At 44.3% G+C, this 25,478-nt stretch overlaps 1 protein-coding gene across 1 annotated transcript; it reads right to left on the bottom strand.

Annotated features, from left to right (window-relative positions):
* Positions 1 to 813: 813 nt before the first annotated feature.
* RSPH9 (radial spoke head component 9) lies at positions 814 to 23,830 on the bottom strand. The gene is made up of 5 exons (XM_054395697.1): positions 23,604 to 23,830; positions 23,116 to 23,278; positions 22,419 to 22,548; positions 20,714 to 20,860; positions 814 to 974 (listed from the first exon to the last, which is right to left on the bottom strand). Exons 1-5 carry the CDS (start codon positions 23,828 to 23,830, stop codon positions 814 to 816), a joined length of 828 nt encoding a protein of 275 aa, XP_054251672.1.
* Positions 23,831 to 25,478: the final 1,648 nt, after the last annotated feature.

The raw sequence follows: 25,478 nt of genomic DNA, 5'->3' as shown, positions 1-25,478 counted from the left end.
GTGAAATGGATGCCCTACTTTCAGCCCCTCGAGCTGGCAAAGATGTTTTTGCTGTGTGAGACAAGGGTCAAGACTTCATTAAGGTTTTGAAACCTACAGCCATTCAGAAAGGAAAAGGTTTATCTTCTCCTACATACAGAAGTTACCATGTCTTCTAGCCCAGATAGCCCTGCTCAGTGAGCTTTACTAATGGAAAAATCACTGGATTAAACCACTTCCTTGAGATGAACTTGAATGAGTGCATTTTGCAAAAGATTAGGTGATGCCCACAGTTAATTTTTTCCTACAGTTTCATGCCATGAGCTGGAAAGACCTCTCTAATTTTGGTGAAACCTAACACCTGAAAAGCAAAATACTCTTCAGTATGCCTTTCTAGAGTTCAAATCCCTTATAGTATTCATCAGCAGCTTTCTACTCTGACTCCAACTCTATTTTTGCTTTTTATCATTCATGGGTGACAGCAGGCATTCATTCATGTTGTCTCTAAATTAGTTTTTGTGTAAGCGTGGTGTCTTTGTAATCAAACAGATGGCCTAGCTTTGATTTCTGACCTAGGGCTTTAATGGAAGAAAATGCCATTTGTTAGTATCTAAAGGATTTGCAGTGACATAGGGAATTCAATCTGGAACTGAAGGAGGATTGCACACAGTGAAGACCTAGAATAATAATCAGGGCCAGAGTCCATGCACACACACACACAAAAAAATCCTATTCAAAATGCAGAGCTTTCACACATTTATTAGAACAAGCAGTAAACAAAAATCTCCTAAACAGAAAATCTAAATGTCCGAGTTCTTGTCCCAGACAGAAGAGTCACAGCATGAAGGGCAGATCAAAGTTCTTCTCACCAGTGCCAAAGTAGATGTAGCCATATTGCTTGGTCATTGGGATGTGGTAGAAGGTCAGTCCCAGCCACAGCAAGCTCCGCAGCACCACTACAGTGCTTCCCTTCTCTAGCTGGACAGTCCAGGAGCCTGTGTGAGAACATGTCCCTCCATTAGTGGGGGGAGTTGGACTAGATGATCTCCAGAGGTGTCTTTCAACCCCTACTATCTCTGATTTTAATGAGTCAGTCTAATGAGAAAGGCAGTGTTCCTGGCAAAAGCTGTCCCTAAGGTGGGAGAAGGCCTGCAGTGGGGTCTGCCTAACCAGTTAACAGTACACAAGGCTGCACTGGAGCTTGTGACACCTGAAAACAGAAGTCAGAGACGAGAAACCTCGATGCCCATTTTTAACCCATCAATTCAGTATTAAAGGCTGCCCTGAGTTCCAGATGTCTGCTTCTAGGTTCCTTCTAGGTTCACACAGTAGCCTATTCTCATGGCTAGGGTAGTCTCATATGCGTCACAGGAAGGGACTTCGATACTTGATTCATAAGAGAGGCTACCGCTGTTCTTGGCTGCAAGCTCTGCCACCTATTTGGTCTAGCTAGAGGACGTGATGACTAGCTATAGCAATCATGCTAGGTATGAAATGCCTTCTTAAAATAAACTTGTACCATTAGTAGTGTGAAGAAGGCACTTTGGTGCTCCAGGGAAGACTGGTTTCCCTGATGCAGCAACTGGGAAAGAGGAAGAAGAGAAAATGAAAAGTAGGGTATTTCCTATCTCAGAAAAATTGACAAGAGGTCAATTCTCTTCAGGCTTTCTTGACTCCACTACTGAAAAAGATGTGCAGGGTAGGGGCAAAGGGAATAGTTTCTTCATTAATTTTGCTTTGGCTCCACAGAGGAGGTTCAGAGCCAGTGTGAAAACGCAATTTCTCCTGGATGCAAGGCCCTCTGAGCTACAATGTTTGTTTTGCATCTGGCACTACAGCCTGAGAACAATGCTGGAGAGCAGGGGGCTGACACATCAGCTCAGATTCAATGCCCAGAAAGCAAGGAGCTGCTAGGAGAAGAAAATACCAGCTTCAGCACCAAATCAGTAATGGCTAGAGGCTACAATGTAGATTCCTGCTGAATCTCCATCTGAAAGCAAAATCTGATAGCCCAAATTTAATTTTTTTTTTTTTTAAAGGGAGCTGTCAGGCTACTACTGGCTTGGAGTCAAGCAGTCAGCCTATCTGCTCCCAAAGCCAAAATCTGCCAATTCCAGAGTAAGCAGAAAGCCACTAACGTGCTGGGCCACTTAGATGGTATTCATCTTTGTAGATAATTTTAGGCTCATCAATTTATTCTGTGACTCATGCTTACTCATGCCATGGTTAGCCTTGGGAAGACTTCTGTGATTGCTGTCAGCTGCCAGTCCTCCCCCTCCCACTAAGTTCTGGTTCTTGGCCAATTTTAGTCACATTTGACAAGGGGCTGTAGGGCTTTAACACCAAAAGTTTTTTCATCAGGTCTCCCCAGGATGCACCCAAGGGTTGACTGCAGCTCCTGAAGCTGTTTGGTCTAGCAGCAGCTGTGGGGCTGTTTGGCTTGCCTGGTAGCCAAAAGGAGCAACTAGCTGTGTTTGTAAAGCTTTGGGCTTGCTCACAGTACAGGCATTCTTACACAGTTCTTGGCTAACTAGTTGAGGGCATGAGCAAGCAGGGAAGTTGCTGGACCTTGTTCTTACCAGTAGGGAAGGGCTGGTGACCAGTGTAGGCTCAGGGATAACCTTGGCTGCCGTGACATGAAGCAATAGAAGATCCTCAGAGCAACTAGGAGCTTACAACCCTAGACTTTAGGCATGCAGACTTTGATTGCTTCAGGGATCTGCTGGCCAAGTATCATGGGGCAAAGCCCTAGAGGGGAGAAGGGCCCAGGACAGCTGGTCAGTGTTCAAGGATCACCTTCTCTGTGCCCAGGAGCAAAGTATCCCCACAAAGAGGAAAGCAAGAAAGAATGCTAGGAGACCTGCCTGGATGAGCAAGGAGCTCCTGGACATGCTGTCACACAAAAAGAAACTCTACAAGGAGTGGAAGGAAGGACAGCGAGAATGGGGGCATATAAGGAAGCTGCTCGAGCAGCAAGAAACCTGGTTAGAAAAGCTAAAGCTTAGTTGGAATTAAATCTAGACAGGGAGATCAAGGGGAACAGTAAACATTTCTATAGGTATATCAATGGTAAAAAGAAGACTAGGGAAGGTGTGGGCCCCCTCAGAAAGGAAACAGGTGAGCTGGTGACAAGTGACATGCAGAAGGCTGAGGTTCTCAATGACTTCTTTACCTCAGTCTTCACTGGCAAGGGCCCCAGCCACACTCCTGGGGTCATGGAAGATAATGGCAGGGACCGGAAGAAGGAACTGCCCATTGTGAGTGAAGATCAGGTTTGTGACCACCTGAAGAACTTGAGAGCGTACAAGTCCATGGGACCTGACAAGATGGGAACTGGCGGAGGAGGTTGCTAAACCATTCTCTTCTTATATTCTAAAAGTCCTGGCAGGCTGGGGAGGTCCCCACTGACTGGAAAAGGGGAAACATAACTCCCATTTTCAAAAAGGGAAAGAAGGATGACCCAGGGAACTATAGGCCAGACAGTCTCACCTCTGTGCCCAGTAAGATCATGGAGCAGATCCTCCTGGATGCACTGCTGAGGCAGAAGAATAATAAAGAGGTGATTTGGTATAATCAACACAGCTTCACCAAGGGCAAATCCTGCCTGACAAACCTGGTGGCCTTCCATGATAAGGTCACAACATTAATAGATGAAGGCCAAGTAACTGACATCAATTACCTGGGCCTGAGCAAAGCCTTTGATACTGTCCCACATGATATCCTGGTCTCCCAGCTGGTAAAGTCTGGGTTTGATGGATTGTCCATTCAGTGAATAAAAAAACTGGCTTGATGGCCACACCCAGAGAGTAGCTGTCAATGGGTCCATGTCCAAATGAAGGCCAGTGACAAGTGGAGTCCCTCAGGGATCAGTCCTGGGACAAGTCTTGCTTAACATCTTTGTTGGCTACATGGACAGTGGCATTGAGTGCACCCTCAGCAAGTTCACTGATGACACCAAGCTGTGTGGTGCAGCAGACATGCTGGAGGGAAGGGATCCATCCAGAGGGACCTGGGCAGGCTGGAGAGCTGCGCCCAAACCAACCTCATGAGGTTCAACAAGACCAAATGCAAGGTCCTGCATCTGAGTCAGGGCAATCCGGCACTGATACAGGCTGGGCAGTGACTGGCTTGAGAACAGCCCTGAAGAAAGGGACTTGGGGGTGCTGGTGGATGAGAAGCTCAACATGAGCCACCAGTGTGCACTTCCAGCCCAGAAATTCAATCACATCCTGGGCTGCATCAAGAGAAGTGTGACCAGCAGGTTGAGGGAGGTGATTCTCCTCCTCTACTCCATTCTGGTGAGACCCCACTTGGACTACCACAGTATCACATTGTATCAGAGGTTGGAAGGAACCTCAAGGATCATCTAGTTCCAACCCCCCTGCCAGAGCAGGATCACTTAGGGTAGTCCACACAGGAATGCATCCAGGTGGGTTTTGAAAGTCCAGAGAAGGAGACTCCACAACCCCCCTGGACAGCCTGTTCCAGTGCTCTGTCACCCTCACTAAAGAAATTTCTCCTCATGTTGAGGTGAAATCTATGTTCAAGTTTGAACCCATTGTTGTCTTATCACTGTGAACCACCGAAAAGAGCCTGGCCCCCTCCACTTGACACCCACCCCTCAGATATTTATAGACATTGATCAGATCCCCTCTCAGTCTTCTCTTCTCCAGACTAAATAGCCCCAGGGATCTCAGTCTCTCTTCATAGGGGAGATGCTCAAGTCCCCTAATCATCCTCGTATTGTGTCCAGTTCTGGAGCCCCTATTACAAGAAGGATCTGGACATGCTGGAACGTGTCCAGAAAAGGGCCATGAGGATGATCAGAGGGTTGGAGGACAGACTGAAAAAGTTGGGGCTGTTCAGTCTGGAGAAGAGAAGGCTCTGAGGTGACCTTATTGTGGCCTTCCAGTATCTTAAGGGGACCTACAAGAAAGCTGGGGAGGGACTTTTTAGGATATCAGGTAGTGATAGGACTAGGGGGAATGGAAAAAAAATAGAAATGGGTAGATTCAGATTGGATGTTAGGAAGAAATTCTGAACCATGAGAGTGGTGAGAGACTGGAACAGGTTGCCCAGGGAGGTGGTTGAGGCCCCATCTCTGGATGTTTTTAAGGCCAGGCTGGATGTGGCTCTGAGCAACCTGATCTAGTGTGAGGTGTCCCTGCCCATGGCAAGAGAATTGGAACTAGATGATCCTTGAGGTCCTTTCCAACCCTAAAAATTCTATGATTCTCAGTTGCAGGGAAACACATGGGTGGCTGCAGAATCAGAAAGGCACAATGCCAGTTCAAAGCCCTGTAAAACCAGGTGTCACAAGTTGTGCCACTCACGTTTCCTAGGCCTTCTCTTTATACTTCTGTACTTTTCTTGAACACCATCATTTCTTGTCTCCTTCAGTGGCAGGTTCCATGGGTTTGTTACAACACAATATGCACAGCTTGGATCTGTTGCTTTTCAAAGCACCCTCTTCAGTTATATGCAAACATCCACACAGTTAAGTGAAATAAAAACACCTACCTTCCATGACAATCACTGAACTTTCTGAAAAAATGAGTCTGGCTGGAGGACAGAAGTACAAGAGACATTCACAGTCTTAAAGACCCAGGAGATTTCCACACTGGAGAGCTTAATTCTGACTCAACAGTAACTGAGCAGTTGAAAATGCATAAAATCTCTGAGGTTCATTCTAAAACCCAGTAGGCCTAACTTGCTATCCTACTTTGGTAGGATAGTGTTGGTGACTTCAGGTGAGCAGTGAAATTGTAGTGTATCTGGCAGAAAATAAAATCCTCGGTTGACATTTTCTAAGTAAAACTTGTCTCTGTGCATTTATAAACAAAACTTCTAAGCCCCATATTTCAAAGGAAAAGGGAAACCATCTGCTTGTCTAGAATTTGCTGCAGGTTTAGCTTGTACATGGAGAGAAATACCTCTTTAAGAAGTTACTGCCCTTTCTATTAAATTTTGGCATAATACAAGGCTTTTTTCTAACTTGGAATACTGTATTTATTTCACAGAAATTCCAGCTGATGCTTCCACTAAAGACAAACAGCTGGAATCACAGTAAAGCAAAACACTATTTAATATAGGGCAGGATTAGTACAGGTTTGTGCCATCTTTTTACCTTCCTTGCACTGACATTCTTTGCACTGGTCCTAGCTAAAATACGAGCCAGTGTCTTCACAAGCAGTGGTTTCACATACAAGACAACCCAATCTCCTATGCAGTCTCTCCAGTACCACTCATGGACACAAACTAGACTGGATCTTTGTTGTACCTGGAGTTAAAACACATCTCACACTTCATCCACCAGGATTACAAATTCTAATTGACTGGGTCTCCAACAAAATCTGTATGTTCTTAAGAAACTTCACTACCTGGGTAACCAGGAACCCTGATGAAGAACACTTCATTGCAAGGCAAATGATTTAGTGGCTCAAGCACAAGAGCCATTTGCTGTCAAAGCTTTGAAACCATTTATTGAATTTTGCCTCTACAGGTTTTCTGCATTTGCTAGTGGCAGTAGCAAGGCTACACATAGGGGTGTTGAACAGCAAGTGGCAAACAAATAGGTCTGAATCTAACTGTGACAAGTAACTTTTTCCATTTCTGCTCTGAACATTGAACTGACTTTGCTTTCAGTGCAGGGTTCTTGCAGCTTGAACTTGCAGAAATTATCTGCAAGCCCTTCATTCAAATAAATGGTGGTTCTTGCTGCACCTTTATACATTGGTTGGGGGTGGGGGGGCTGTAAACTTTTGGAACAAGTACTCTGACAAAAAGATAATGGAATGAGGAACTCTTATTGTCTTTAATTTAGCAAGTCTGTCCAGAACAGGACTGTGCCTTGCCTTGATGGGTGGTGAAAGCCTTTATAGATACCTAGTTTGCAAATGCCTCCCAACATCCTGGAAGCATCCAGCAGCCTGGGTGCACATGACAGCTTACATAGATATGTACATGTACACAGATGAACCCTCTGCCCCAAACTATGTACAAAGAACAAAAAGAAATGCCTGGAGCACAAGTGGGAAAGGTGAGAGGGAAAACAAGGATACTAGTGCTCTCTGTAACTGTATCTCAAGTCAGGCTTCTTGTTGGACAAATTCACAGAGAAGGTAGAGTCTCTGCAGAGTTACTCTGCTGATCAAACCAGCTTGCCATGCACCTTCCCACCTGACAGAAATGGACAGATGTAACTGAAGACAGCTCTGTTCACTTTTATGCTGGATCTCTGAAGGCTGTGGTTTGCAGTTGCTTCATTTCCCTACTGTTTGTCCAAGCTGCAACCTCTCAAAGGGCTCAAATCTGTCATTTCATAAATTTGAAACCTTTGGGGCATACTAAGTTCTTAACCTTTCCAGCTCTTCTCTGATCCTGGATTCTGCATCTAGTTCCATGCAAATATGTACAATAAAGTTTTGCTAACGTTGTGTAAGTCTGCTTGTGAAAGAGGACCTGAACAAAACAAGCAGGTTACTTAAGGGCAATCCCAGACAGACAGACACAAGGGGGGGAGGGGGAATAAGAAACTGCCTAAAACTAATGTAATTTTCACTCAGATTCTGTTTTCAGCCATAGTGATCATTAGTCATAGAGCTGCCGTTTATTGTGCAGAGCCAAACAGCAGCAGTGCCATCTTCCACCTTTTACTAACCAGATCACTGGGGGCATTATTCTAACCCAGCTATCAAAGGTGGATATTTATTCAGAATTCTTTTCCAGATTGTGCTTTTCATTTCTAACCCATTCAGAAACTGCATTTGATACACAATGCTGCTGCCTGCCTTCTAAGACACCACTTTAAAGTTCTGGAACCTATCTGCTTCTTTTGGACCTTTGCTTTAAACAGAAAAATTGAGAACTTAGAACTCTTTTTTTTTCTCCTCATACCTCACCACATTAGCAGCATTTGATGAAATGGTCCAGAAAATACTTGAACTCATGAAGCACAGAGAAAGTTGTTCTTGAAAGATCCAAGACAACTGTATTCTCTTCCATCACAGCTCAAATCTCACAAATCTTCAAACGAGATTCTTTTTCAGGCCCACCTTTCTTGTAGGAGCTTGAAATAACGTCGTAAATCATGCTAACAGTGCTTTAATCAGTAGCTAATGAACAGTCTAATAGCTTAAAATTACTGTCCCTTCTTTCCTCCTTCAAAAGAAAGCCTTAGAAATGCATTTAATAATAAAATATAAAAAGGGATGAGGAGAATTATGAAAATTAAATGCTGCTTCTATCCTTTAAAAAAAAAAAAACAAAACAACAACTCCCTGCTATTACAAATAGTTCTTGGAGTAAATCATTGCATGGGTAGGTGTACATCTGTATTATTGTCAAAATGCATCTAACATTGGATCAGAGTATTTCATGGCAGTTCCTGTGCTCATTATTGCCCCTCTGTCAGAAAACATGTCTCTTAATGGGAGGCTGGGAAACTCAGAGCATTAGTCTGGAGGGTACACCAAGACTCCTAGAAAAAGTTGTCAGGGAAAAATAATAATAATAATAATAATAATAATAATAATAATAATGCTGTTGTTGTTGTTGTTGTTATTATTTGCATTGGAGGTAAAATTACTTCCACTTCTAGTTATAAAGTAAAAGCTGGCTTTGCTGGAGTTAAATATTGATTTTAATTTCCATCTATGTGTGAGCTGTAGCTTGTATTGTCCCTAAATCAGCCAGCAGATTCAACTTCCCTCATCATGCAAAGCTTGCTGAGGTACAGGGAACTGGAGGTCATTGGTCTCACGCTAGAGGATCTCACAGTAACACTGCTCTGCTGAGGTTTCCATTCTTCAAAACACATTTTTTCAAAAGAGCAAGTTAATTCTTAAGCTGCACCCAGCAAATCTAAGGAAGCCAAGCACTGTCTGTGCTGAAACTATTGCCTATTGCTCCAGAAGGGAAGGGAGGGAGCTGCTGTGTGGGAGGAAAGAGCATGGGAAAAGTATCCGCTGGATGAAGATCTGGAGCTTCCTATTCCCTCTTTGAATCAGGCTGCAGCCTCCACCCTTTCAAACACAGGCAGAAATTCTGAGCGAGTTCCTTACATCTTTCCTAAACAAGAAAGTGCTTTGAAGATCCTGATGCTCACCCAGTGTTAAACCACTACCTTTTTTATGGCCCTTCCACAGCTGTCAGGATGCCAGGGCTGAATTTCAAAAGTCAACCTCCTTCTCAGCTTCTTCCTTTCCAGCTGCCAATAGAAATCCCTGCCTCATCCCCCATGTCTGTCTCAGCTATGAGCTGAATCTTGTAATTCACAGAGATGATAAGGTGCATGAGACATCAGCTTTTAAACAAAAGCCTTTTAAGAGGGCTGTTTGCAGAACTTTCCTGCCACAACTGGTCCACTTTTCAGTATGACCTCTCCTAATATTGCTGTTCTGGAGGCAATTCAGCAATGCCTTATTTTGGTGCAAGCTTGAGAAGAAACAGCTTCAAGAGCTAGCCAGCCTGACAGAGAGGCTTCATGTTGCAAAAGCTCACAGAGGGTGGTAGAAGTGACATTATCAATTCTTCTTCAAAGAAAGAAATGTTTCAAGCTACAGCATGGTTGCACTTACCATTAACACAATATGCTGCCAGAAGAGCACATTGTAACATTTCTTGCTGCAGTGAGTCCTGAGAGCATGAAAGTATGGAGTTACAAGGACATATTAACACCCAGAGAGGGGCAACACCACAGCCACTGCTTGGCTGCGTGACCGCAAGTACTTAGCTCTGACAAAGCTACACTACACCCATGGGATTTAACTTCCATTTACCTCCAACAGAAAATCCTGCACTGGGAAGAGCTTCCTGCTTCTAATTTGTTGTCTGTGGGGAACAAAGACAAATTGCAGAGCAGAGCAGCTGTACGTAAAGGTCACTGTGCTCTGTCTCTCAATAAATTTTGCCACGCAGACATTCCACACACAGCCTACCAGCCATAAGGACACATCCAAACACTCTTATGCGGGCCTCAAACTCCTCCATGCCACTTACTGGCTGCAAACTAAATCCCTTTCATTTGCTTGACATACCACCTGCACCCCATATGTTAACACTGCTGTCAATATGTCCAATTTCCCATATAATTATTTAATAATAATTAAACAAAAACACAGACTGGTCTCAGGTTCTGCACTTTTTTAAAAGCCTCAAGAGCCAGGAAAGCACAGCTTACAAACATGCTGCCAAGTGGCTCTTGCATGGTCCTAATGCCTGCCATGTCTTTGACACACAAATGCAACCGTGCCCAAACCTCAAAGTAAAATGATCATACTTCAGAGGCTTTTTCTCTCCATTAGCCTTTCCCACTGGGGACACCTCTGCAGCACAAATGATTAAGACAGTCCTGGGCCTTCCACTTACACACAAAATACCTGTTTCTTGCTGACAAGGAGGGGATTGCAATGTTGTCCCAGATGCACAATATTCAGGTGCCTTCCAGTACTGGGTGAAATTCAGGCCATACTTAGACATCCAATCAAGTGCTGCTTAATCTAGTTGAAGCGGCCTCTACACTCAAACCCTTATTTCCCCCCTTATAACTCTTCCATCATAGAGACCACAAAAGTGTTTATTTACTGCTTAGTGAACCAGGTCAAGGAAACGACCTGGCTGACAGTCTAGCCAAAAATAAAGGTATTTTTCCAGCAATGCTAACACCAAAAAAGGGACAATATACAAACATAAATCAGCTGCAGAGGATGGGAAGGACTGAAAAAAGCTAACACAGAAGGAATACACATCAATATACAGCCTTCCTTATAACCCAGTTAGTTTGCCCTTTAGTCCTAAATCCACCTGATAATTAGAACAGAGCACGAATAATATTTTTGTTTTGTTTTGTTAAGGAAAAGATGTTTTGTTAAAGAAAATATGCAGACTTTGAACACAGAAATCATACAGAACAAAGATTTGGAATGGGGCTGAGCGCTGCAAGAAACAGCAAGACAATATGCAACCAAAACTTCTAAGGAGTAGGAAAAAAATTATTAACATCCTCACTGTTTTGATTCTGACAACTATAATAGAGATCATTGTATCTTAGGTCTTCTATAGTAAATATTGAAATCTCTCAGAGTGGCAAAGCATCCTCCTTCCAAAGCACAAGTTTATGCTGGATCTAGTCACACTCCATATTTCTTGTTCAGCTGGTCGCTGTGGAAACGTTTTTGGAGCGTGCTGGGAGTCACGTAGCATCTACCTGGGGAGCCCCTGCATTAATCCGTCACCTTCGTGGGTTTCTGTGAGCCCATTGGTTGGTGGGAAGAAAAAGAAGGAGACTCTCGCCCCGCCCTGTTCTGAATGAAAGACGCTTCCTCTAAATCTTGCTGCAGGATTTCAGGCTCAATTCAGCTTCTTTGGGGCTTTTGTCACCAAACAAACGTGATGTCTTTGAAAGATTAACAGTTTGATGAAAGGATGCAATGGACAGCTTTGTTCTAGCCTGCTTCCCCCTACAGCTTTTGGTCACTGTCACTTTCTTACCCACGGGAGAATGTCTGACTCTCAGAGAAGATTATGACCACCTTGTAAGATTTTGCCTCTCCTGGTAACAAAACCCTGGGCACTTTGAGGAGGTGATAATGATGAACAGGGGCTGGATTAAGGGCAAAGAACCTCACATTGATCTCTGAGTTCTGAAAGAACACAAAGCAATTGACGCTGCGATTCAAACCCCACCAAATGCTTAGAGTACATCCAATTCACCCTCCTGCAACCGGGGCAAGGCTACAAGTCCTGTTGGTCCCCCAGTTGCACTTCTTACCTCATCATCAAGTTAGCAGGACTAGTTAAAAGGATTTAGGATGTGGAACAGATGGCACAGATTATAAATAAAAATATAAAAAATAAAAAAAGCTAAATACCAAATTTAGCCCAAATTTCCTAGGAGTTTACCAGTTTCTAAGAAGACTGTCAAACTGAGCATATCCACACAGCACAGTGTGGTTGTGTTGATACTCAGGCTAATCCTGAACACTAAAGATGGCTAAGCATATTCTAGTGCCTGGGGTAGCCTATCTATCTCTGTACAGAACAACTGCTGTACAAATATACCCACAGATGAACTGTCCCTTGTACTTTTCCTTCTACACACAGCCACACACCCCTTCAGCATGCCGAATTTCAATCCATATATTTATGTAGAGTAAAACAAGACAACATCTGCTGACTCCCTCTCTGCAAAATGTTCTATGGCCAAAGGGGCAGCAAACAGCAAAAGAAAAGTTGTGTGCAGAGCTGGCACCAAGGCAACTGCTGCAAAGGCAGGAGCTGCCACTCCTTACGTGAAGGCCCTTCAGAAAACCCTTCTAGCAAAACCTGACCTTATTCTAACTTCAGCGGCACAGGCTGCCTTAGGCTTTCCCCTGCAAGTGGTTTTTCATCATTCCCTAGAGAAAGGGTTAGGCCAAGGCTGACTGATAGAGTGATAGAGCTACTTCTGGTCCTAAGAGGTTTTTACCAGCATTTTCCATCAGTTAGCAAGAAGTTCATCTCCCTTTCATGTCAAATGAACCAGGAGCTGATATGGAGACAGAGTGGGCAATGATTTCTTTTATTGAAGAGAAAAAAAAAACCTTTAAATACAATCCCTAGAAAGCTGCTATGAAGACTTTGCTTCTGTCTTCATTCTTTCACTGCAGCAGTCACAGCTCTCAGTTCATGGGCAGCCCTGCTCCAGTATAAACTCATCCAAGGCCTCTGACTAAACAAGACCCCTGAGGTGATGCAGATCTAGGGCCCAAAGACAGTGAATGCACTGCTTTATTACCCATAGACACAAAGCCCAAAGAAAACAAGACTCCTTTCCAGAAATCAAGGCAGACCATGAACAGCCAGTCAAAAGCTAGAATGCTAGCTGGCTCTGGATTCCTTCTGCTGTGCTGCCCCACGTGAAAGGTTCCAGTCTGATCTTGAACTCCTGAGCTGACACTGCCCCAGCTTGTAGGACAGCCAATATCTTGTATTGCTCCCAAGCCCCTAGGAGTAGCCCTAGCCTCCCCACTCCACACATTACTAGCAAAAACGACCAGTGACTCTACTTTTGAAGGATGCAGGAGACTTGCTTATGTATTTGTGAATGTCCATTGTGTGCCTGCGATCTGTGAGGATGTTAAGAAAGCTAATGAAAAGCCATTCAAGAAATTGCCTAAGCTTGGAAGGGACAGAGTATCTTCTCCATATCTACAGTTGAGGAGGTTATTATACCACAGAGCCTGGAAATTCAGGCCATACCTTCTCCTCCTAATGTTGCTCTTGGTGCTTTTCTTTCTCGTTTTTACTTTTCTGTGGTTTCTTTTCCTGTGCTCAGCACGGACAATGCTGGCGCCATAGCGCGCCCTGCTGGAAGGCGGCAGCTGCAACCACGCCAGAATGGTTTCTGATAGGAACGGCTGACTCCGGCTTGAACAGGAAAATCGGATATCAAGGCTTTAACTAGTAACTGGTCTAGCTATTGGGTTCCATTCTCACATCTGAAAGCAGACTGTTCGAATGCACACTAATTTGTTTTACTCCTTCTGCGCCATAAAGCTTGTTTGTCAAAGCCACTGGTATCAGGCACTCCATGGCATATTGTAGCTCGGTTTCACACACATTCACCGAGCCCAAGGATCACCTCTCCTAACAAGGATAGCTGTGAGCCACACTAGGTATTGCAGTCTACATTTCGGCTACCTCTTTTTATCCTTGCTAAGACTGCCCGCTCGTTCATTATGGGTCTTTTAGTTCGGATTTCAGTGAGACAGCTTGAAAAGCCTTGTCCCCGTGTGGCTCTTGGCAGGCTAAGAAGTGCTCTTGCTCTCAGCTTTCACAGAGCCGGGGAGGTGCTGCTTATTGTTAAGCAATGAAAGGGGAGGGCTCAGGTCACATCTGTGAAATGTTAGCGGAGAAGGGAGGCTGGGTGAAAGTAGGTGGCCAGCACAGCATAGCACTTTGCTGGATTTTGCAAGACCACTGAGGAGATAGGCAGCCATTTGTTTGAGAGCCCTGATAACGGCCGGCTTACTTTCTGCTGGCTAGCTAGGGGTTGTAAATACCTCTGCAGACACAGACTCTTCAAATGGCTGGAGTCAGAGGCTGATAGGGGGTTAATCGCCTGGAGAGGGAGTGGGGGGGGAAGGGAGTTAATTAGCAGCTGTGTTAATGCATGGAGATAAAGCAGGTTGTGTCTCCTGGCCTTCTTCCTTCCAGCACCTGGACTTTTGGGGCAGCCATGATGGGGCTACTAAAATGGCCCTTAAGAGCAGCCAAAGGAAATTATTTCTCACTTAGAAATGCAACCTCTCCATTTTCAAGGGCCCATTAAGCACCAGCTTTTGCTAAACTGATAAAAAGCACACTAATGAAACTTAGAGGACAGGAGGTTAGTGTTTTAACCCAGGCTACTGTTCAGCAAGCTTACAGAAAGGCTAGTGCCTGAAGTGTTCAGCCAAGGAAACAGCCACAAATCCCTTTGTATTGCTGTATATGGAAAGCTCCAAAAACATTGCACTTTCAGGTGAAGCAACAGAGCTACAGGCTGAGTGGCTGTTACTTCCTTCACAGTCAAAATGGCAAAGGAGCTGACACTACCTCCTCTCTAGGAACTTCTCCTCTAGGTGCATTTTGAAATAGCAAGTAGTGAAGACTCACTACGGTCCACCCTGCCACTATACACCCATTTAGAATGATGCAGTAAAATCTCTCCCAGCATGACAGAGTCGGCAATTACACCTGAGAGGTTTCAGATCCCCAGTTTACACTCCACAATGCACAGCAGTAAGTCAGGAATCTCCTCAGTCCTTTAAGCCCTCAGGCTTCATAGTTCATGAAGCCAAGCCAGCTGTACTGAGAGTCCTATGCTTAGAGTCACTGTCTCAGGAAGTCATTATCACCTTTGTGTTAACATCACTGACAATGAAGAAACCCAAGCTAAACATCACCCTCCCTAGCTGTCATTAAGCTTCCAGCCAGGTGTACCAGGAAATCCTATGTTCTGGACTCCTGCATACTACTGCCCATTACACTGAACTCAGTTACTCATGTCTGCCACTAACAACTTACATTTGCTCTTGGCTAAAGCACAGTTCCCAGGAAGACATCCAGCATCATGCTAAGATACCAAAGAGACACAGACTCATCCATTGCACTTGCTAGCTGGTAATCATTTGACTGTTAAAATTTTTTATCTACTTTTTCATTTTAGTTTTTCTGGCTATAATTTTCAGCTACTGGTTCCTGTTATGCCTTTCTCTGATGAACTAAATAGATCTTCAGTACCCAATACTTAAACCCCATGGAGTATTTACACAGTGTAATACAGTCATTCTTGTGTTCTTTTCTGTAAGATAAACAGATTGAACTGTTTATGTCTCTTATCAGCCTTTGAATCACTTTGTGGCTCTTTTCTGCAACTCTCCAGTTTTGCAATGCACAGTAATCTAGTTCTGATTCCACTAATTATATTCAAAAGTTAAGTCACCTCCCTGTTCCTACTCACTACACCCTTGTTTATACATTTATAGATCATATTAGCCTTGTATGTCTTAGGATCAAATGGGAGCTGATGTTCAGTGGGTTGTGCCTGGAATTGCTTTCAGAGCCAGAGCTTTCAGAATACAAGTGTGGCTTCTAGGTGCTGCTCTTAGATAGATGATTTTCCAAGTAGCTACCTCAAAATTTACTTTATTTAAGTAAGCAGAGTTTACCAGATCTCTCTGGTCATCTTGCCTTTGTCATTATTTGTCTCTCCACCAATCCTTTACTTATAGCAGTGAGGCTCATGAAGGGCCTGGAGCACATGTCCTACAAGGACTGTCTGAGGGAGCTGGGGTTGTTCAGTCTAGAGAAGAGGAGGCTAAGGGTAGACCTTATCACCCTATAACTACCTGAAGGGATGTTGGAGTGAGGAGGGATCCAGCCTCTTCTCCTTGAAGGCAAGAGACAGGACTAGAGGAAAACTGCACTAGGGGAGGTTTAGGGTGGATATTAGGAAATACTTCACTGGAAGAGTTACCAAACATTAGAATGGTCTGCCCAAGGCAGTGGCAGAGTCACTATCCCTGAGGGTGTTCAAGCAATGGCATGGGGACTTGGCACTTAGGGACGTGGTTTAGTGTTGACTCTTCAGTGCTGGGTCAAAGGTTGGACTGGATGATCTTGGAGGTATCTTCCAACCAGTTATATTCTGTGATTTTAGATTATTTATAAAAATGTTGAAGAATATCAGTGGTCTCAGGTGAATCCCTTTCTGACCTCTTCCAGAAATACACTCATTCAGTGATTTCTGAATCACAACTACTAATTAAGATAAGACTGGAGGAATATTTTGCAATGCTGGGGTTTATTAAAGGTTAGCATTGTAAGTATGCCATAAGTTTCCTGAGATAATGATTTCAGGGGTAACTCACTTGTCTCCACCATTTTTAGGTTTTGACCCACAGTAAAGGTTGTTTAACTCTACTCTCCCTTAGCAAACAGTCTGAAAATGATCTGAAACAGTATTTTATTGCCTTTGATGCAAGTCCATATTCTTTCCAAAAACAAACCAGAAAAAATGATTGAGCATTTCTGCTCTTATCAGACTTTTTGCCATCATCATTTAGTGACAGTTTCTAGTAGTGTTACTGTGCTATCTTTTCCACTCAACACACTTTAAAAAAAATCCTCTTTATGGGTGTCATGGACTACTCTAGATTGTCCTGGCTTCTGTTATCATTTTCTACTCGTTATAAATTCCAATTTATAACAATTATTAGTGGATCCCAACTTTCTGCATTTCTTTTTTTATTATTGCTTTCTCATTCTAATTCCTACTCGTTGCACCAGTGAACCAATAGGCTATCAGCCAAAAGCAGCTATTTACTGAGCAGGAGTTCTGTCTTTTGAATGAAGTCTTCTCACATAAAACCTATTTCCACCAAAATATTTTCCTATCTACACTTTTCATTTACCTTTAATATACCTCCCCTCATGCATCAGTTTTTAGCAGTTCCCTGTTGGTGCCCCTTATCTCCATATCAAAGTGATCTGAGTCAGTAATCCGTTTCAGAGTCAAGTTATTGTTTTTCTGAACTGTTGTTTCAAAGAGTCAAAGAACTGAATTCTCCAACCCCTGTTTTTACTTCCTCTCAAGGTTTCCTTTCTACAGTAGTACCTCATTCTTTCTCCCATCCTTTTCCTTTATCTTTTGAGAAGGAGAGCCTGATCTGATACCATGGTCACAGTAAAATCATCCTTCCCCCTCCATTTTCACTTTCCCCTCATTTCAATGCCCAAGAAGTGACACAACATGAAGTCATCAAGTGACAACGATGTAGGCATGCTAGGAATTATTGCTACTTGCTTTGCCAGTCCATTATCTAGAAGCACATGTAAAGCTACCACAACTCTAATTCCTAAAACGCGATGGCCCAGGGTGCTGAACTGGATGTAGCAGAAAGGACAGTGCTGGCAATGTGCCAGCAGCTGAAAGGCTGCATGTAATTGGGCATAAAGTTGAGCAGATTGTCTGCTTAGACTAGAGCAAACAAGGTTATCTTTAATGCAGACATATGGCCAGCAAGACCTACAGATCCCAGCATGCAACATTCTGACCAGCTGGCCATTTGGATCAGGATAAAGCACTACATGATCTGATACTGTGGTGACAGAAGATCAGTGTTGCAGCCCCTCCATGTTCAAAAATCATGAGTCAGGTCACTCGAATTCATGTGTTTGGCTCAGAAAATGGGAGACTTTAAAGGGGATAAACCAATTTAATTTACTTTCGAGACTGGCTTCTCATTCTCCCACTTTTCTATCATTAAAAATGTTATTTTTTTAATTAAAGCTAAGTCACACAGTCACTTGTCTCTGGGAGTTGACACCAAGAAAAAACAGACTCACAGTATGATTAGGGAAAGAGCAGCAAAATATTCTGAACTCTTAAAAGTGCACAGATAACCTGAGAGATGCACAGACAGAGCCTGGAACCTGCAATCGCCACAGATATCGCTGGTAAAGATAAGGGTGGCAGACAGTTTTGTTACAAGACTCCAGGTTTTCCAGTCTTGCACTAAACTCTCTGTTCTTACCATTGCATGCTTTACACAACCTGGTTTAAACTTCCTTTCTTCCCACTTCTCAGCTGTCACATAAAATGTTCTCTCTGCCTCCAACTTTGCATTCTGTAAGACACCTCTGCTCTCTTGTAATGACACCACGTACATTTTATGACAGTTACCCCCATGACAGCCATCACAGATGCTCAATCTCCAATTAAAAAAGAAAATTATTCCAAGAGAATTGTTAACTTTCAGATATTTTTAAATCAGCCCTTAATTTCTCAGTCCTGTTCTTTAGGTGTTTTAAGATACTAGGGGAGTTCTAGCCAATGCAGGCTGGGAGCATCACTTAGGTGTCATTCACCCCTGGTCCATCTCTGGTGTTATTTGCTGGGGGCAGAGACAATTCTGACTTCAGTCACAATTCTAGATGCAACAGATTTGGGACATCTTACTTCTGCTCTGACAGTAACTGTTCAAGAGAGGATCTAGCAATAAAAGCCAAGAAAAGCTTCAGGTCGATACGAGGAGGTTCACCAGAGCTATGAATAACATATTAAAAAAACAGAAAACGTACTGTCTGCTCAGGGTCAGGACCAACATGCACTGGCAGAGCTGAAGGAAGGTAATCCAAGAACCAGAGTCTGAGTGCCTCCCAACGAGGAGTGAGTGACTTCGGCAGAGCCATGCTGATAAAATCAGCAGAACCCTGTGTCTGCCCTCCTGTCTTTTTCCCCCATGTTTTCACATGCAACTAGTACTTTAGGCAGCCTGAATGCTTGTTAAAGGGGGATGGGTTGATTTTTCTTTAATGTCAGAGTTCCTATCCCCATGTGACAGAGTGCAATTAGAAAGGCTACATGCCTTGCTGATTCTGTAACTAGTTCTTGTCTTCCTTTGCCTGTGACGAGCTCAATCCCCATGCTCAGTCCAAAAAAGAGCAGGACAATACAGCCATGATGAATCTTCTCTTCCATTGAGAATCACTCAGCTGCACTTGAGTTCAGCTAATCTTTGAGACGTAACTTTGTTTGGCAAAGACTGAGATCTGCACTAACAGCAACAACCTCCAAGAAGTTCAGGCTTACACATACGTCAGGTTGCCACAGTGGCACAGCTGAGTCCCACTTTCTACCTGCCACTGGATAAAATACAGCTACAAGTCAAATTTAACTTAAAGACCTCAGTGAAACTGCCATCCAACACACAGCATGACCTGCCATTTCACCAGGTCCCTGGAACTAGACTAGAAACACTGAAGATATCTGTAGTCTTTTCAAAGGTGCCATTGTCCATTACAGCTGATGTTGGCTAAAACCAGCTCTGTCATGCAATTGCTCTTCAGGCTGTTGGCCTTTGGAACCTGTTTTCTAGTGGAAACATAGAAAGCCCTGCAGATTCATCTCCTGCTGCAGTGGCTCTGTAGTTTCAGGGTTCATAAAGGTAAGAAGTCTTCCTACCACAAGCCCTAGTAAAAAGAGGGGGAAAAAAATCAAACATTAGAAGTTAAAATTACCTTAGGAGGTGTCTAGGACTCGACTCTTCTTGCAATACTCCTTTTTGAGTGAAAGGGGCCAACTAAATAAGCCAGTATATGTGAAAATGCATAATCTCTCCACACTACACCTCTGGAAAATTACTGCAGTAAGAATATTCCCAGTAAGTTAAACAATGGCTTAGATATGGGTGCTGTTCATGTTCTGAATTCAGGCAGGAGCTCACTAAGTTTTATTCTCAGTTCTTTTTTGACAAAGGAAAGATTAGGAGATACATCTACAAGATGAAGTCTGAAAAGCAATTTACATCAATGACAATGAACTGTCTTTCCAGCCAATTTCATCGGGCACAGGTCACCTACTATCCTATCCTGATACTCCAAGATAGCAAACTTAATTTCTTACTGTGTCCCAAGAATCTTTCTAGACAGCAGGATGTGAAAACATGCGGCCAAAACAAAACAAATCAGGGGAAAAAAGGGGGGGGCTAAAAAAAACACATCAATGAGAAACAAATTACAAGTAATTTTCCCATCTCTTTAGAGAAATATTCTGCCATAGGAATCCTTGGAAGATTCTACAAATATATTTAATAGTTATCAAGCAGAACAGTAGAGAAGCGAACTGAAGATGCATTCCAGTATGCACACTTTCCTTTCTCCTTCCACAATATGTAACCCTACTAGAGTACAGATTCTTCTAGACTACAGCATTTCTAACACAATTTATCAAAGGAACATTTGAATTCAACCTCTCAGAGATAGCAGTTTAGTGTTAATGAGAGCCCATTTAGATAAAGAGCAATACTAGGTGGGACAAGAGGTGTGAAATACTTCAAACCACATAAATTCCCTCTATCACTGGTGGAGTTATCTCTCCCCATAGGGACACCAGCTGTCACAGGCTTTCAGATTTACAAAAGTCAGGAGGGAATATGGCACTCAGTCAGGGGGAGTAACTGCTGGTGTGATTAGACCTGTTGTGAGGGATGTGACAGCCCTGATACACTTACATTTTACCTTTATAAGTGTTTAGAATTGCTTTAAAAGGGAATTAAGTACAATATTTAGTAAAGGATAAAGTCTCTCTGCAGAATCATAGGCACTTCTCCCAAGCATACTGACTCTACAGTAACCCACACCTTGTCATCTCTGCATTTCCCAGACTTCTCAGACTGCCTTCCCCATTTGTTGACTCTGCTACCTCTACCTGGTGGGATATCATGCTCCAGAGAGTCAAGAAAGTCAGTGGATGGGTCCAGGTCAGCCTTTTCCAGCAGTGTTTTATTCTTCAGGTTAACAGGCACAGTAAAATGGAAATAGGAACTTAACTTTTTTGCCTCTGCCAAAGAAAGACCTGCAAAAGACCATTGATGACCATTAGCACAGCAAGCTAGGCTAACATTTATTATATCATCAAATAACAGAGCGTAGGACTGAATCACAATCTTTCTCCAGTGGACTCCACAGAAGACCAAAGACTTGATAGAAATGTGTGACAGCATTTCCTGATGCCGTGCAGTGCAGACCATGGCTAACTGAAGCCCTAGATAAGCAACTGGCACCAAGTTGAGACCAAGTTTTTGTGCCCATTTGGTTACACCCTATATCTAGATGGAGAATTCACTGCAGCTATAATTTCTAAACACTGACATAAACTATGCACCAACAAGTAAAACTACAGGCTTAGGGACTCAGAACCATTATTGACTCTTCTCCTACCTTCCAGCACTGAATCATGCACCTGAACATTAGTGGCATCTTAGAATAATTTCAGTTGGAAACAACCTCTAAGATTAAGTCCAACCATTGACCTAATGCCACCATGGCCATTAAATCATGTTCCAAAGTGCCATGTCTACACATTTTTTAAACACCTCCAGAGACAGTGACTCTACCATCTCCCTGGGCAGCCTATTCCAATGCCTGACCACTCTTCCAGCAATTTTTCCTAATATCCAATCTAAACCTCTCCTGGTGCAACTTGAGGCAACTTCCTCTCCTTCTATCACTTGATACTAGGGAGAAGAGATCAATGCCCACTTTACTATAACCTCCTTTCAGGTAGATGTAGATAGCAATAAGCTCTCCCCTCAGCCTAATTTTCTCCAGACTAAACACTCCCATTTCCCTCAGACACTCGTCATAAGACTTGTTCTCCAGACCTTTCACCATCTTTGTTGTCCTTCTCTGGACATGTTCCAGCAACTCAATGTCCTTGTAGTGAGGGGCCCAAAAGTGAACACAGTATTTGAGGTGTGGCCTTATCAGTGCTGCGTACAGGGGCACAATCACATCCCTAGCCCTGCTGGTCACACTATTCCTTATACAGGCCATGATGCTGTTTGCCTTCTTGGCCACCTGCACATGCTGCTGGTTCATGTTCAGTTGGCTGTTAACAAGCAACCCCAGGTTCTTTTCTGCCGGACAGCTTTCCAGCCACTCTTCCCCAAGCCTGCAGCATTGCATGGGCTTGTTGTGACCCAAGTGCAGGATGCAGCACATGGCATTTTTAAACCTCATGCAATTGACATTGGCCCATTGATCCACCCTGCCCAGATCCCTCTACACAGCCTTCCTACCTTCAAGCAGATCAATACTCCCACCCAGTTTGGTGTCATCTGAAAACTTTCTGAGAGAGTACTCAATCCACTCATCCAGATCACTGATAAAGATATCAAACAAGGCTAGCCCCAAAACTGAGCCCTGGGGAACATCACTTGTGACCAGCCACCAGCTGGATTTAACTCTATTCACCACCCCTCTTAGGGCCTGGCCATCTAGCCCGTTTTTCCACGTCTTGCCCAAGGAAAACATAAACATGAAACCAAAACATCAGCTAGAGAAAGCTGTTTTAATTTATAGCCTCTGTGATCAAAGTAGAGTTTATCCTGATAAACACAATAAGAATTTACCTTCAAAGTTTCTGTTTTCATGCACAGACCCACGAGGAGTCTTCAAAAATGCTCCTCGAGGGATGATACCAACTGCTTTGTCTATCTGTTCTATTGTAGCTACAAGGCGAGCCTCCTCCTTGATCATGGGCTTTAAGGAAAAATAAGCAAATTTTAAAGGCAGGGCTTTCTTTGTTAGCATTTCTGAAAATAAACTGAAGGTGACAATAGAAACCACATCAGACTCATCAGCTTGGAGGCCAATGACACTAAGCAAAGGACCACAAATTGGACATTCTTTTCATAAGAACAAAGCAGGAGCATACAGTCTAAATTTAGGAGAGAATTAACTGTCCCTCCCTTCATCCATCCTTTTGTTCCTCTCAATTAAACTACTTATGATTTGTCAGTTATAAAGAATGGTACCTGCAGTTCCTATGTAAAGCTGCAGACAATGCAGTGAGGATCTGTAGCAACTGTGCGTAATAAACATAAAAGGAGAAACAATTTCTGAGCTGTGTCTAACTCCAGGAGTAACTGAAGTAAGAATTCAGTCAGGAAGCTGCTGCTACACAACGTTGGCAAAGAGCAAATTGTGCGTATTCTGTCTGAGCACAGGCTCAGGCTGCTTGTTGCAAACAATGAGGAGTCACCACCTGTCCAGGGTGAGGTACACAACTGTAGCAAAAAGAGCTTGAAAATGTTTTGCTGTATTTACCTCCTTACCGTCTTCAAACAATCTTTCAGCATCTTCTTCTTTTATCTCAGTGTACTTATACTCAAAAGAAGGATCGCCCTGGAAACGGCCCTTCAGCTGCTCAGCCTGCACAACCATCTCTGCAGTCACTGGTGGCAGAAGGCTCCATTCCACGCAGTTCAAGCTGCCAGCAACAACCAGGATACAGGCTAAAGCCCTCTGAAGCACTGGCCTCCCACGCTGCCTTGCCATGCTCCTCAGAGCACGAGGCTCTCTCCAGGATTGCTGGACAGCCGTTCCTGCCCCTGTCCCTGGCCCTGTCCCTGTCCCTGTCCCTGTCCCTGTCCCTGTCCCTGCCCCTGTCCCTGTCCCCGTCCCCGTCCCCCTACCGGCTTCCCAGTCCCCTCTTCTTCCCAGCCCCCTCTTCTCGGGGGGACGGGCCTCCCGAGCCTTTTTAGACTTCCCCAGGAAGGTGTCTGGAGCAGTGAAGTACAGCTCGACCTCCGCACCTGTAGAGGCGGCTGCGGGGCGCTGCGCGGTCGGGGCCCAGCCCCTCGGCGATGTAGTAGGTGCCCCGCACGCCCTGGATGCAGCCCCAGAACCAGACCCGCTCGAAGCGGTAGTCGCGCTGGAGGAGCAGCAGCGAGGCCCCCAGCACTGCCCGCTTCTCCGGGCTCAGCCCTGCACCACCACCAACCACCAGCTCCAGCGCGGCGGGTAGCGACGACGCCTCCATGACGGCTCCGCGTCGCCGTTGCCAGGCAGCCGGCGGGAGGGAAGGCAGGCGCCGCTGCGGTCAAAGTGACGGCGTGCTTCCGCCGGAGAGAACAGCCCCAAATGTCAATCAAACTCAGCGCCAAGCTGGCGGGCGGGGCGGTGAGCCATGGCAACGGTGGGTCCCGCCTTTCCGCTGCCATGGGAACGGCGCCGGTGGGCGATGGCGAACAATGGCGGCGCCTCGAGGGGCATCTCCCGACACCGCTGAGCGGCCGGTGCCGGGCCCGCATACCCGAAAGGGCCGCCGGCTGAGCAGTGGGCCCCAGGGCAGGCCCCGTGGGTGAGGCGGGATGGGAGCCTCTGGACGGGCGTCTCAGGGCGTCCTCAGTAATGTAGCGCGGGAGGAGGCACAGGGCGGCTGCGCCTCAGGTGCGGTTGAACCGCCGCACCGGCCCCGGCCTTCCCTCCTCGGCACAGGCACGGCAAGGAGCTGTGCACCAGCCGCGGGCTTCTTCCAGAGAAGCAAGGAGAAAACTGGGCCCTGCAGAACGTGCAGGCAGTTGCCCGTACCGCCAGGTCTGGCTGTGGCAGTCCTGTGTAAAGCTAACCGTGTCCCATGATCCAGAGACACTAACGAGCAGCAGCCCATTAAGCATGCAGTTAGGGGTGGCTGAACTGCATAGATATTCCTCAGCTTCAAGGGGCTTAAATCCAAAAGTACGTCCAAATAGCAGGGGAACATACCATTGTGTTGCATCTTAGCTGGGATTCTCCATATTCCTCATTTCTTGCATGAACACCTTCTGAATCTCCTTACTTTTTACAGACCTTACCTAGTTCATATACATCTATAAATAACAGCTTATTTATAAATGATAACATTTGGATTGTTCTTTGGTGGCTCATTTTGCTGAATTGCATACAGACAGACATCCATGAAACAGTTTTTACTCTAAAAATCTTGCAGTCTGGTTTAATACAAAATGCAATAAATAAGTAATGAGTCTGTGCTGCTGTTTAGACAAATAGAATTTCTGTTTGACATCTTTAGGAAGTTTAAGCTTTTATATGTGTGCATTATATAAATAAATATCTGTGTGTGCCCTTTCATTTCAATCCATTGTCACATCGTAAATTCTTGGATTTCTCTTTCATCCATTTCCTGTTCTAAGGAAAACATCCAACAGGAAAACACTGATCCTGCAACTCCTGCCCGTAACAGTCGTCACCTGCTTGTCTGTCAAGTGAAATGTTTAATGAGCTGTACAGCACACAATCTGACCCATTAGTTTTGCTTATGCCACACAAAAAGCAGCTCAGATTCCTGAATGTTAACCGACTCTCTTTGATGTGAATTCTGCAGTACAAACAGGAGTGACCACAAACTTTTTGTCCAGTCTATCACCTATTACTGTGCCACACTTTGACTTTCTCTATCGGAATAGGAATTTTCAAGATCTATAAATTCATTTAATCACTAATGTCTCTAGAACCATGTATTAATATTTTATGTTACAACTCTTATCTGACCAGTTCAGTAGAACTGCAAGCCAAACTTGTTTTATACGAGTCAGGCAACCTGAGACCATAATGAATTTCTTCCACTGTCAACTACAGCTGGATTCAAACCAGATGCCAACAGCTGAGACACTCTTTAGCCTGTTACG

This window comes from Indicator indicator, chromosome 2, assembly GCF_027791375.1.
Source record: "Indicator indicator isolate 239-I01 chromosome 2, UM_Iind_1.1, whole genome shotgun sequence".
NCBI classification, from domain to species: Eukaryota; Metazoa; Chordata; class Aves; order Piciformes; family Indicatoridae; genus Indicator; species Indicator indicator.
This window is presented reverse-complemented; position numbering and strand designations above follow the sequence as displayed.

Excerpts from the sequence above, each read along its gene's own strand:
- RSPH9 (XM_054395697.1), bottom strand. The coding sequence starts at position 23,830 with ATGGAGGCGTCGTCGCTACCCGCCGCGCTGGAGCTGGTGGTTGGTGGT. Across the intron at positions 23,279-23,603 it reads CCCCGCAGCCGCCTCTACAG|CTTGAACTGCGTGGAATGGA; the intron begins GTGCGGAGGTCG and ends TGTTGCTGGCAG. Across the intron at positions 20,861-22,418 it reads TGAAAACAGAAACTTTGAAG|GTCTTTCTTTGGCAGAGGCA; the intron begins GTAAATTCTTAT and ends GGTCTTTTGCAG.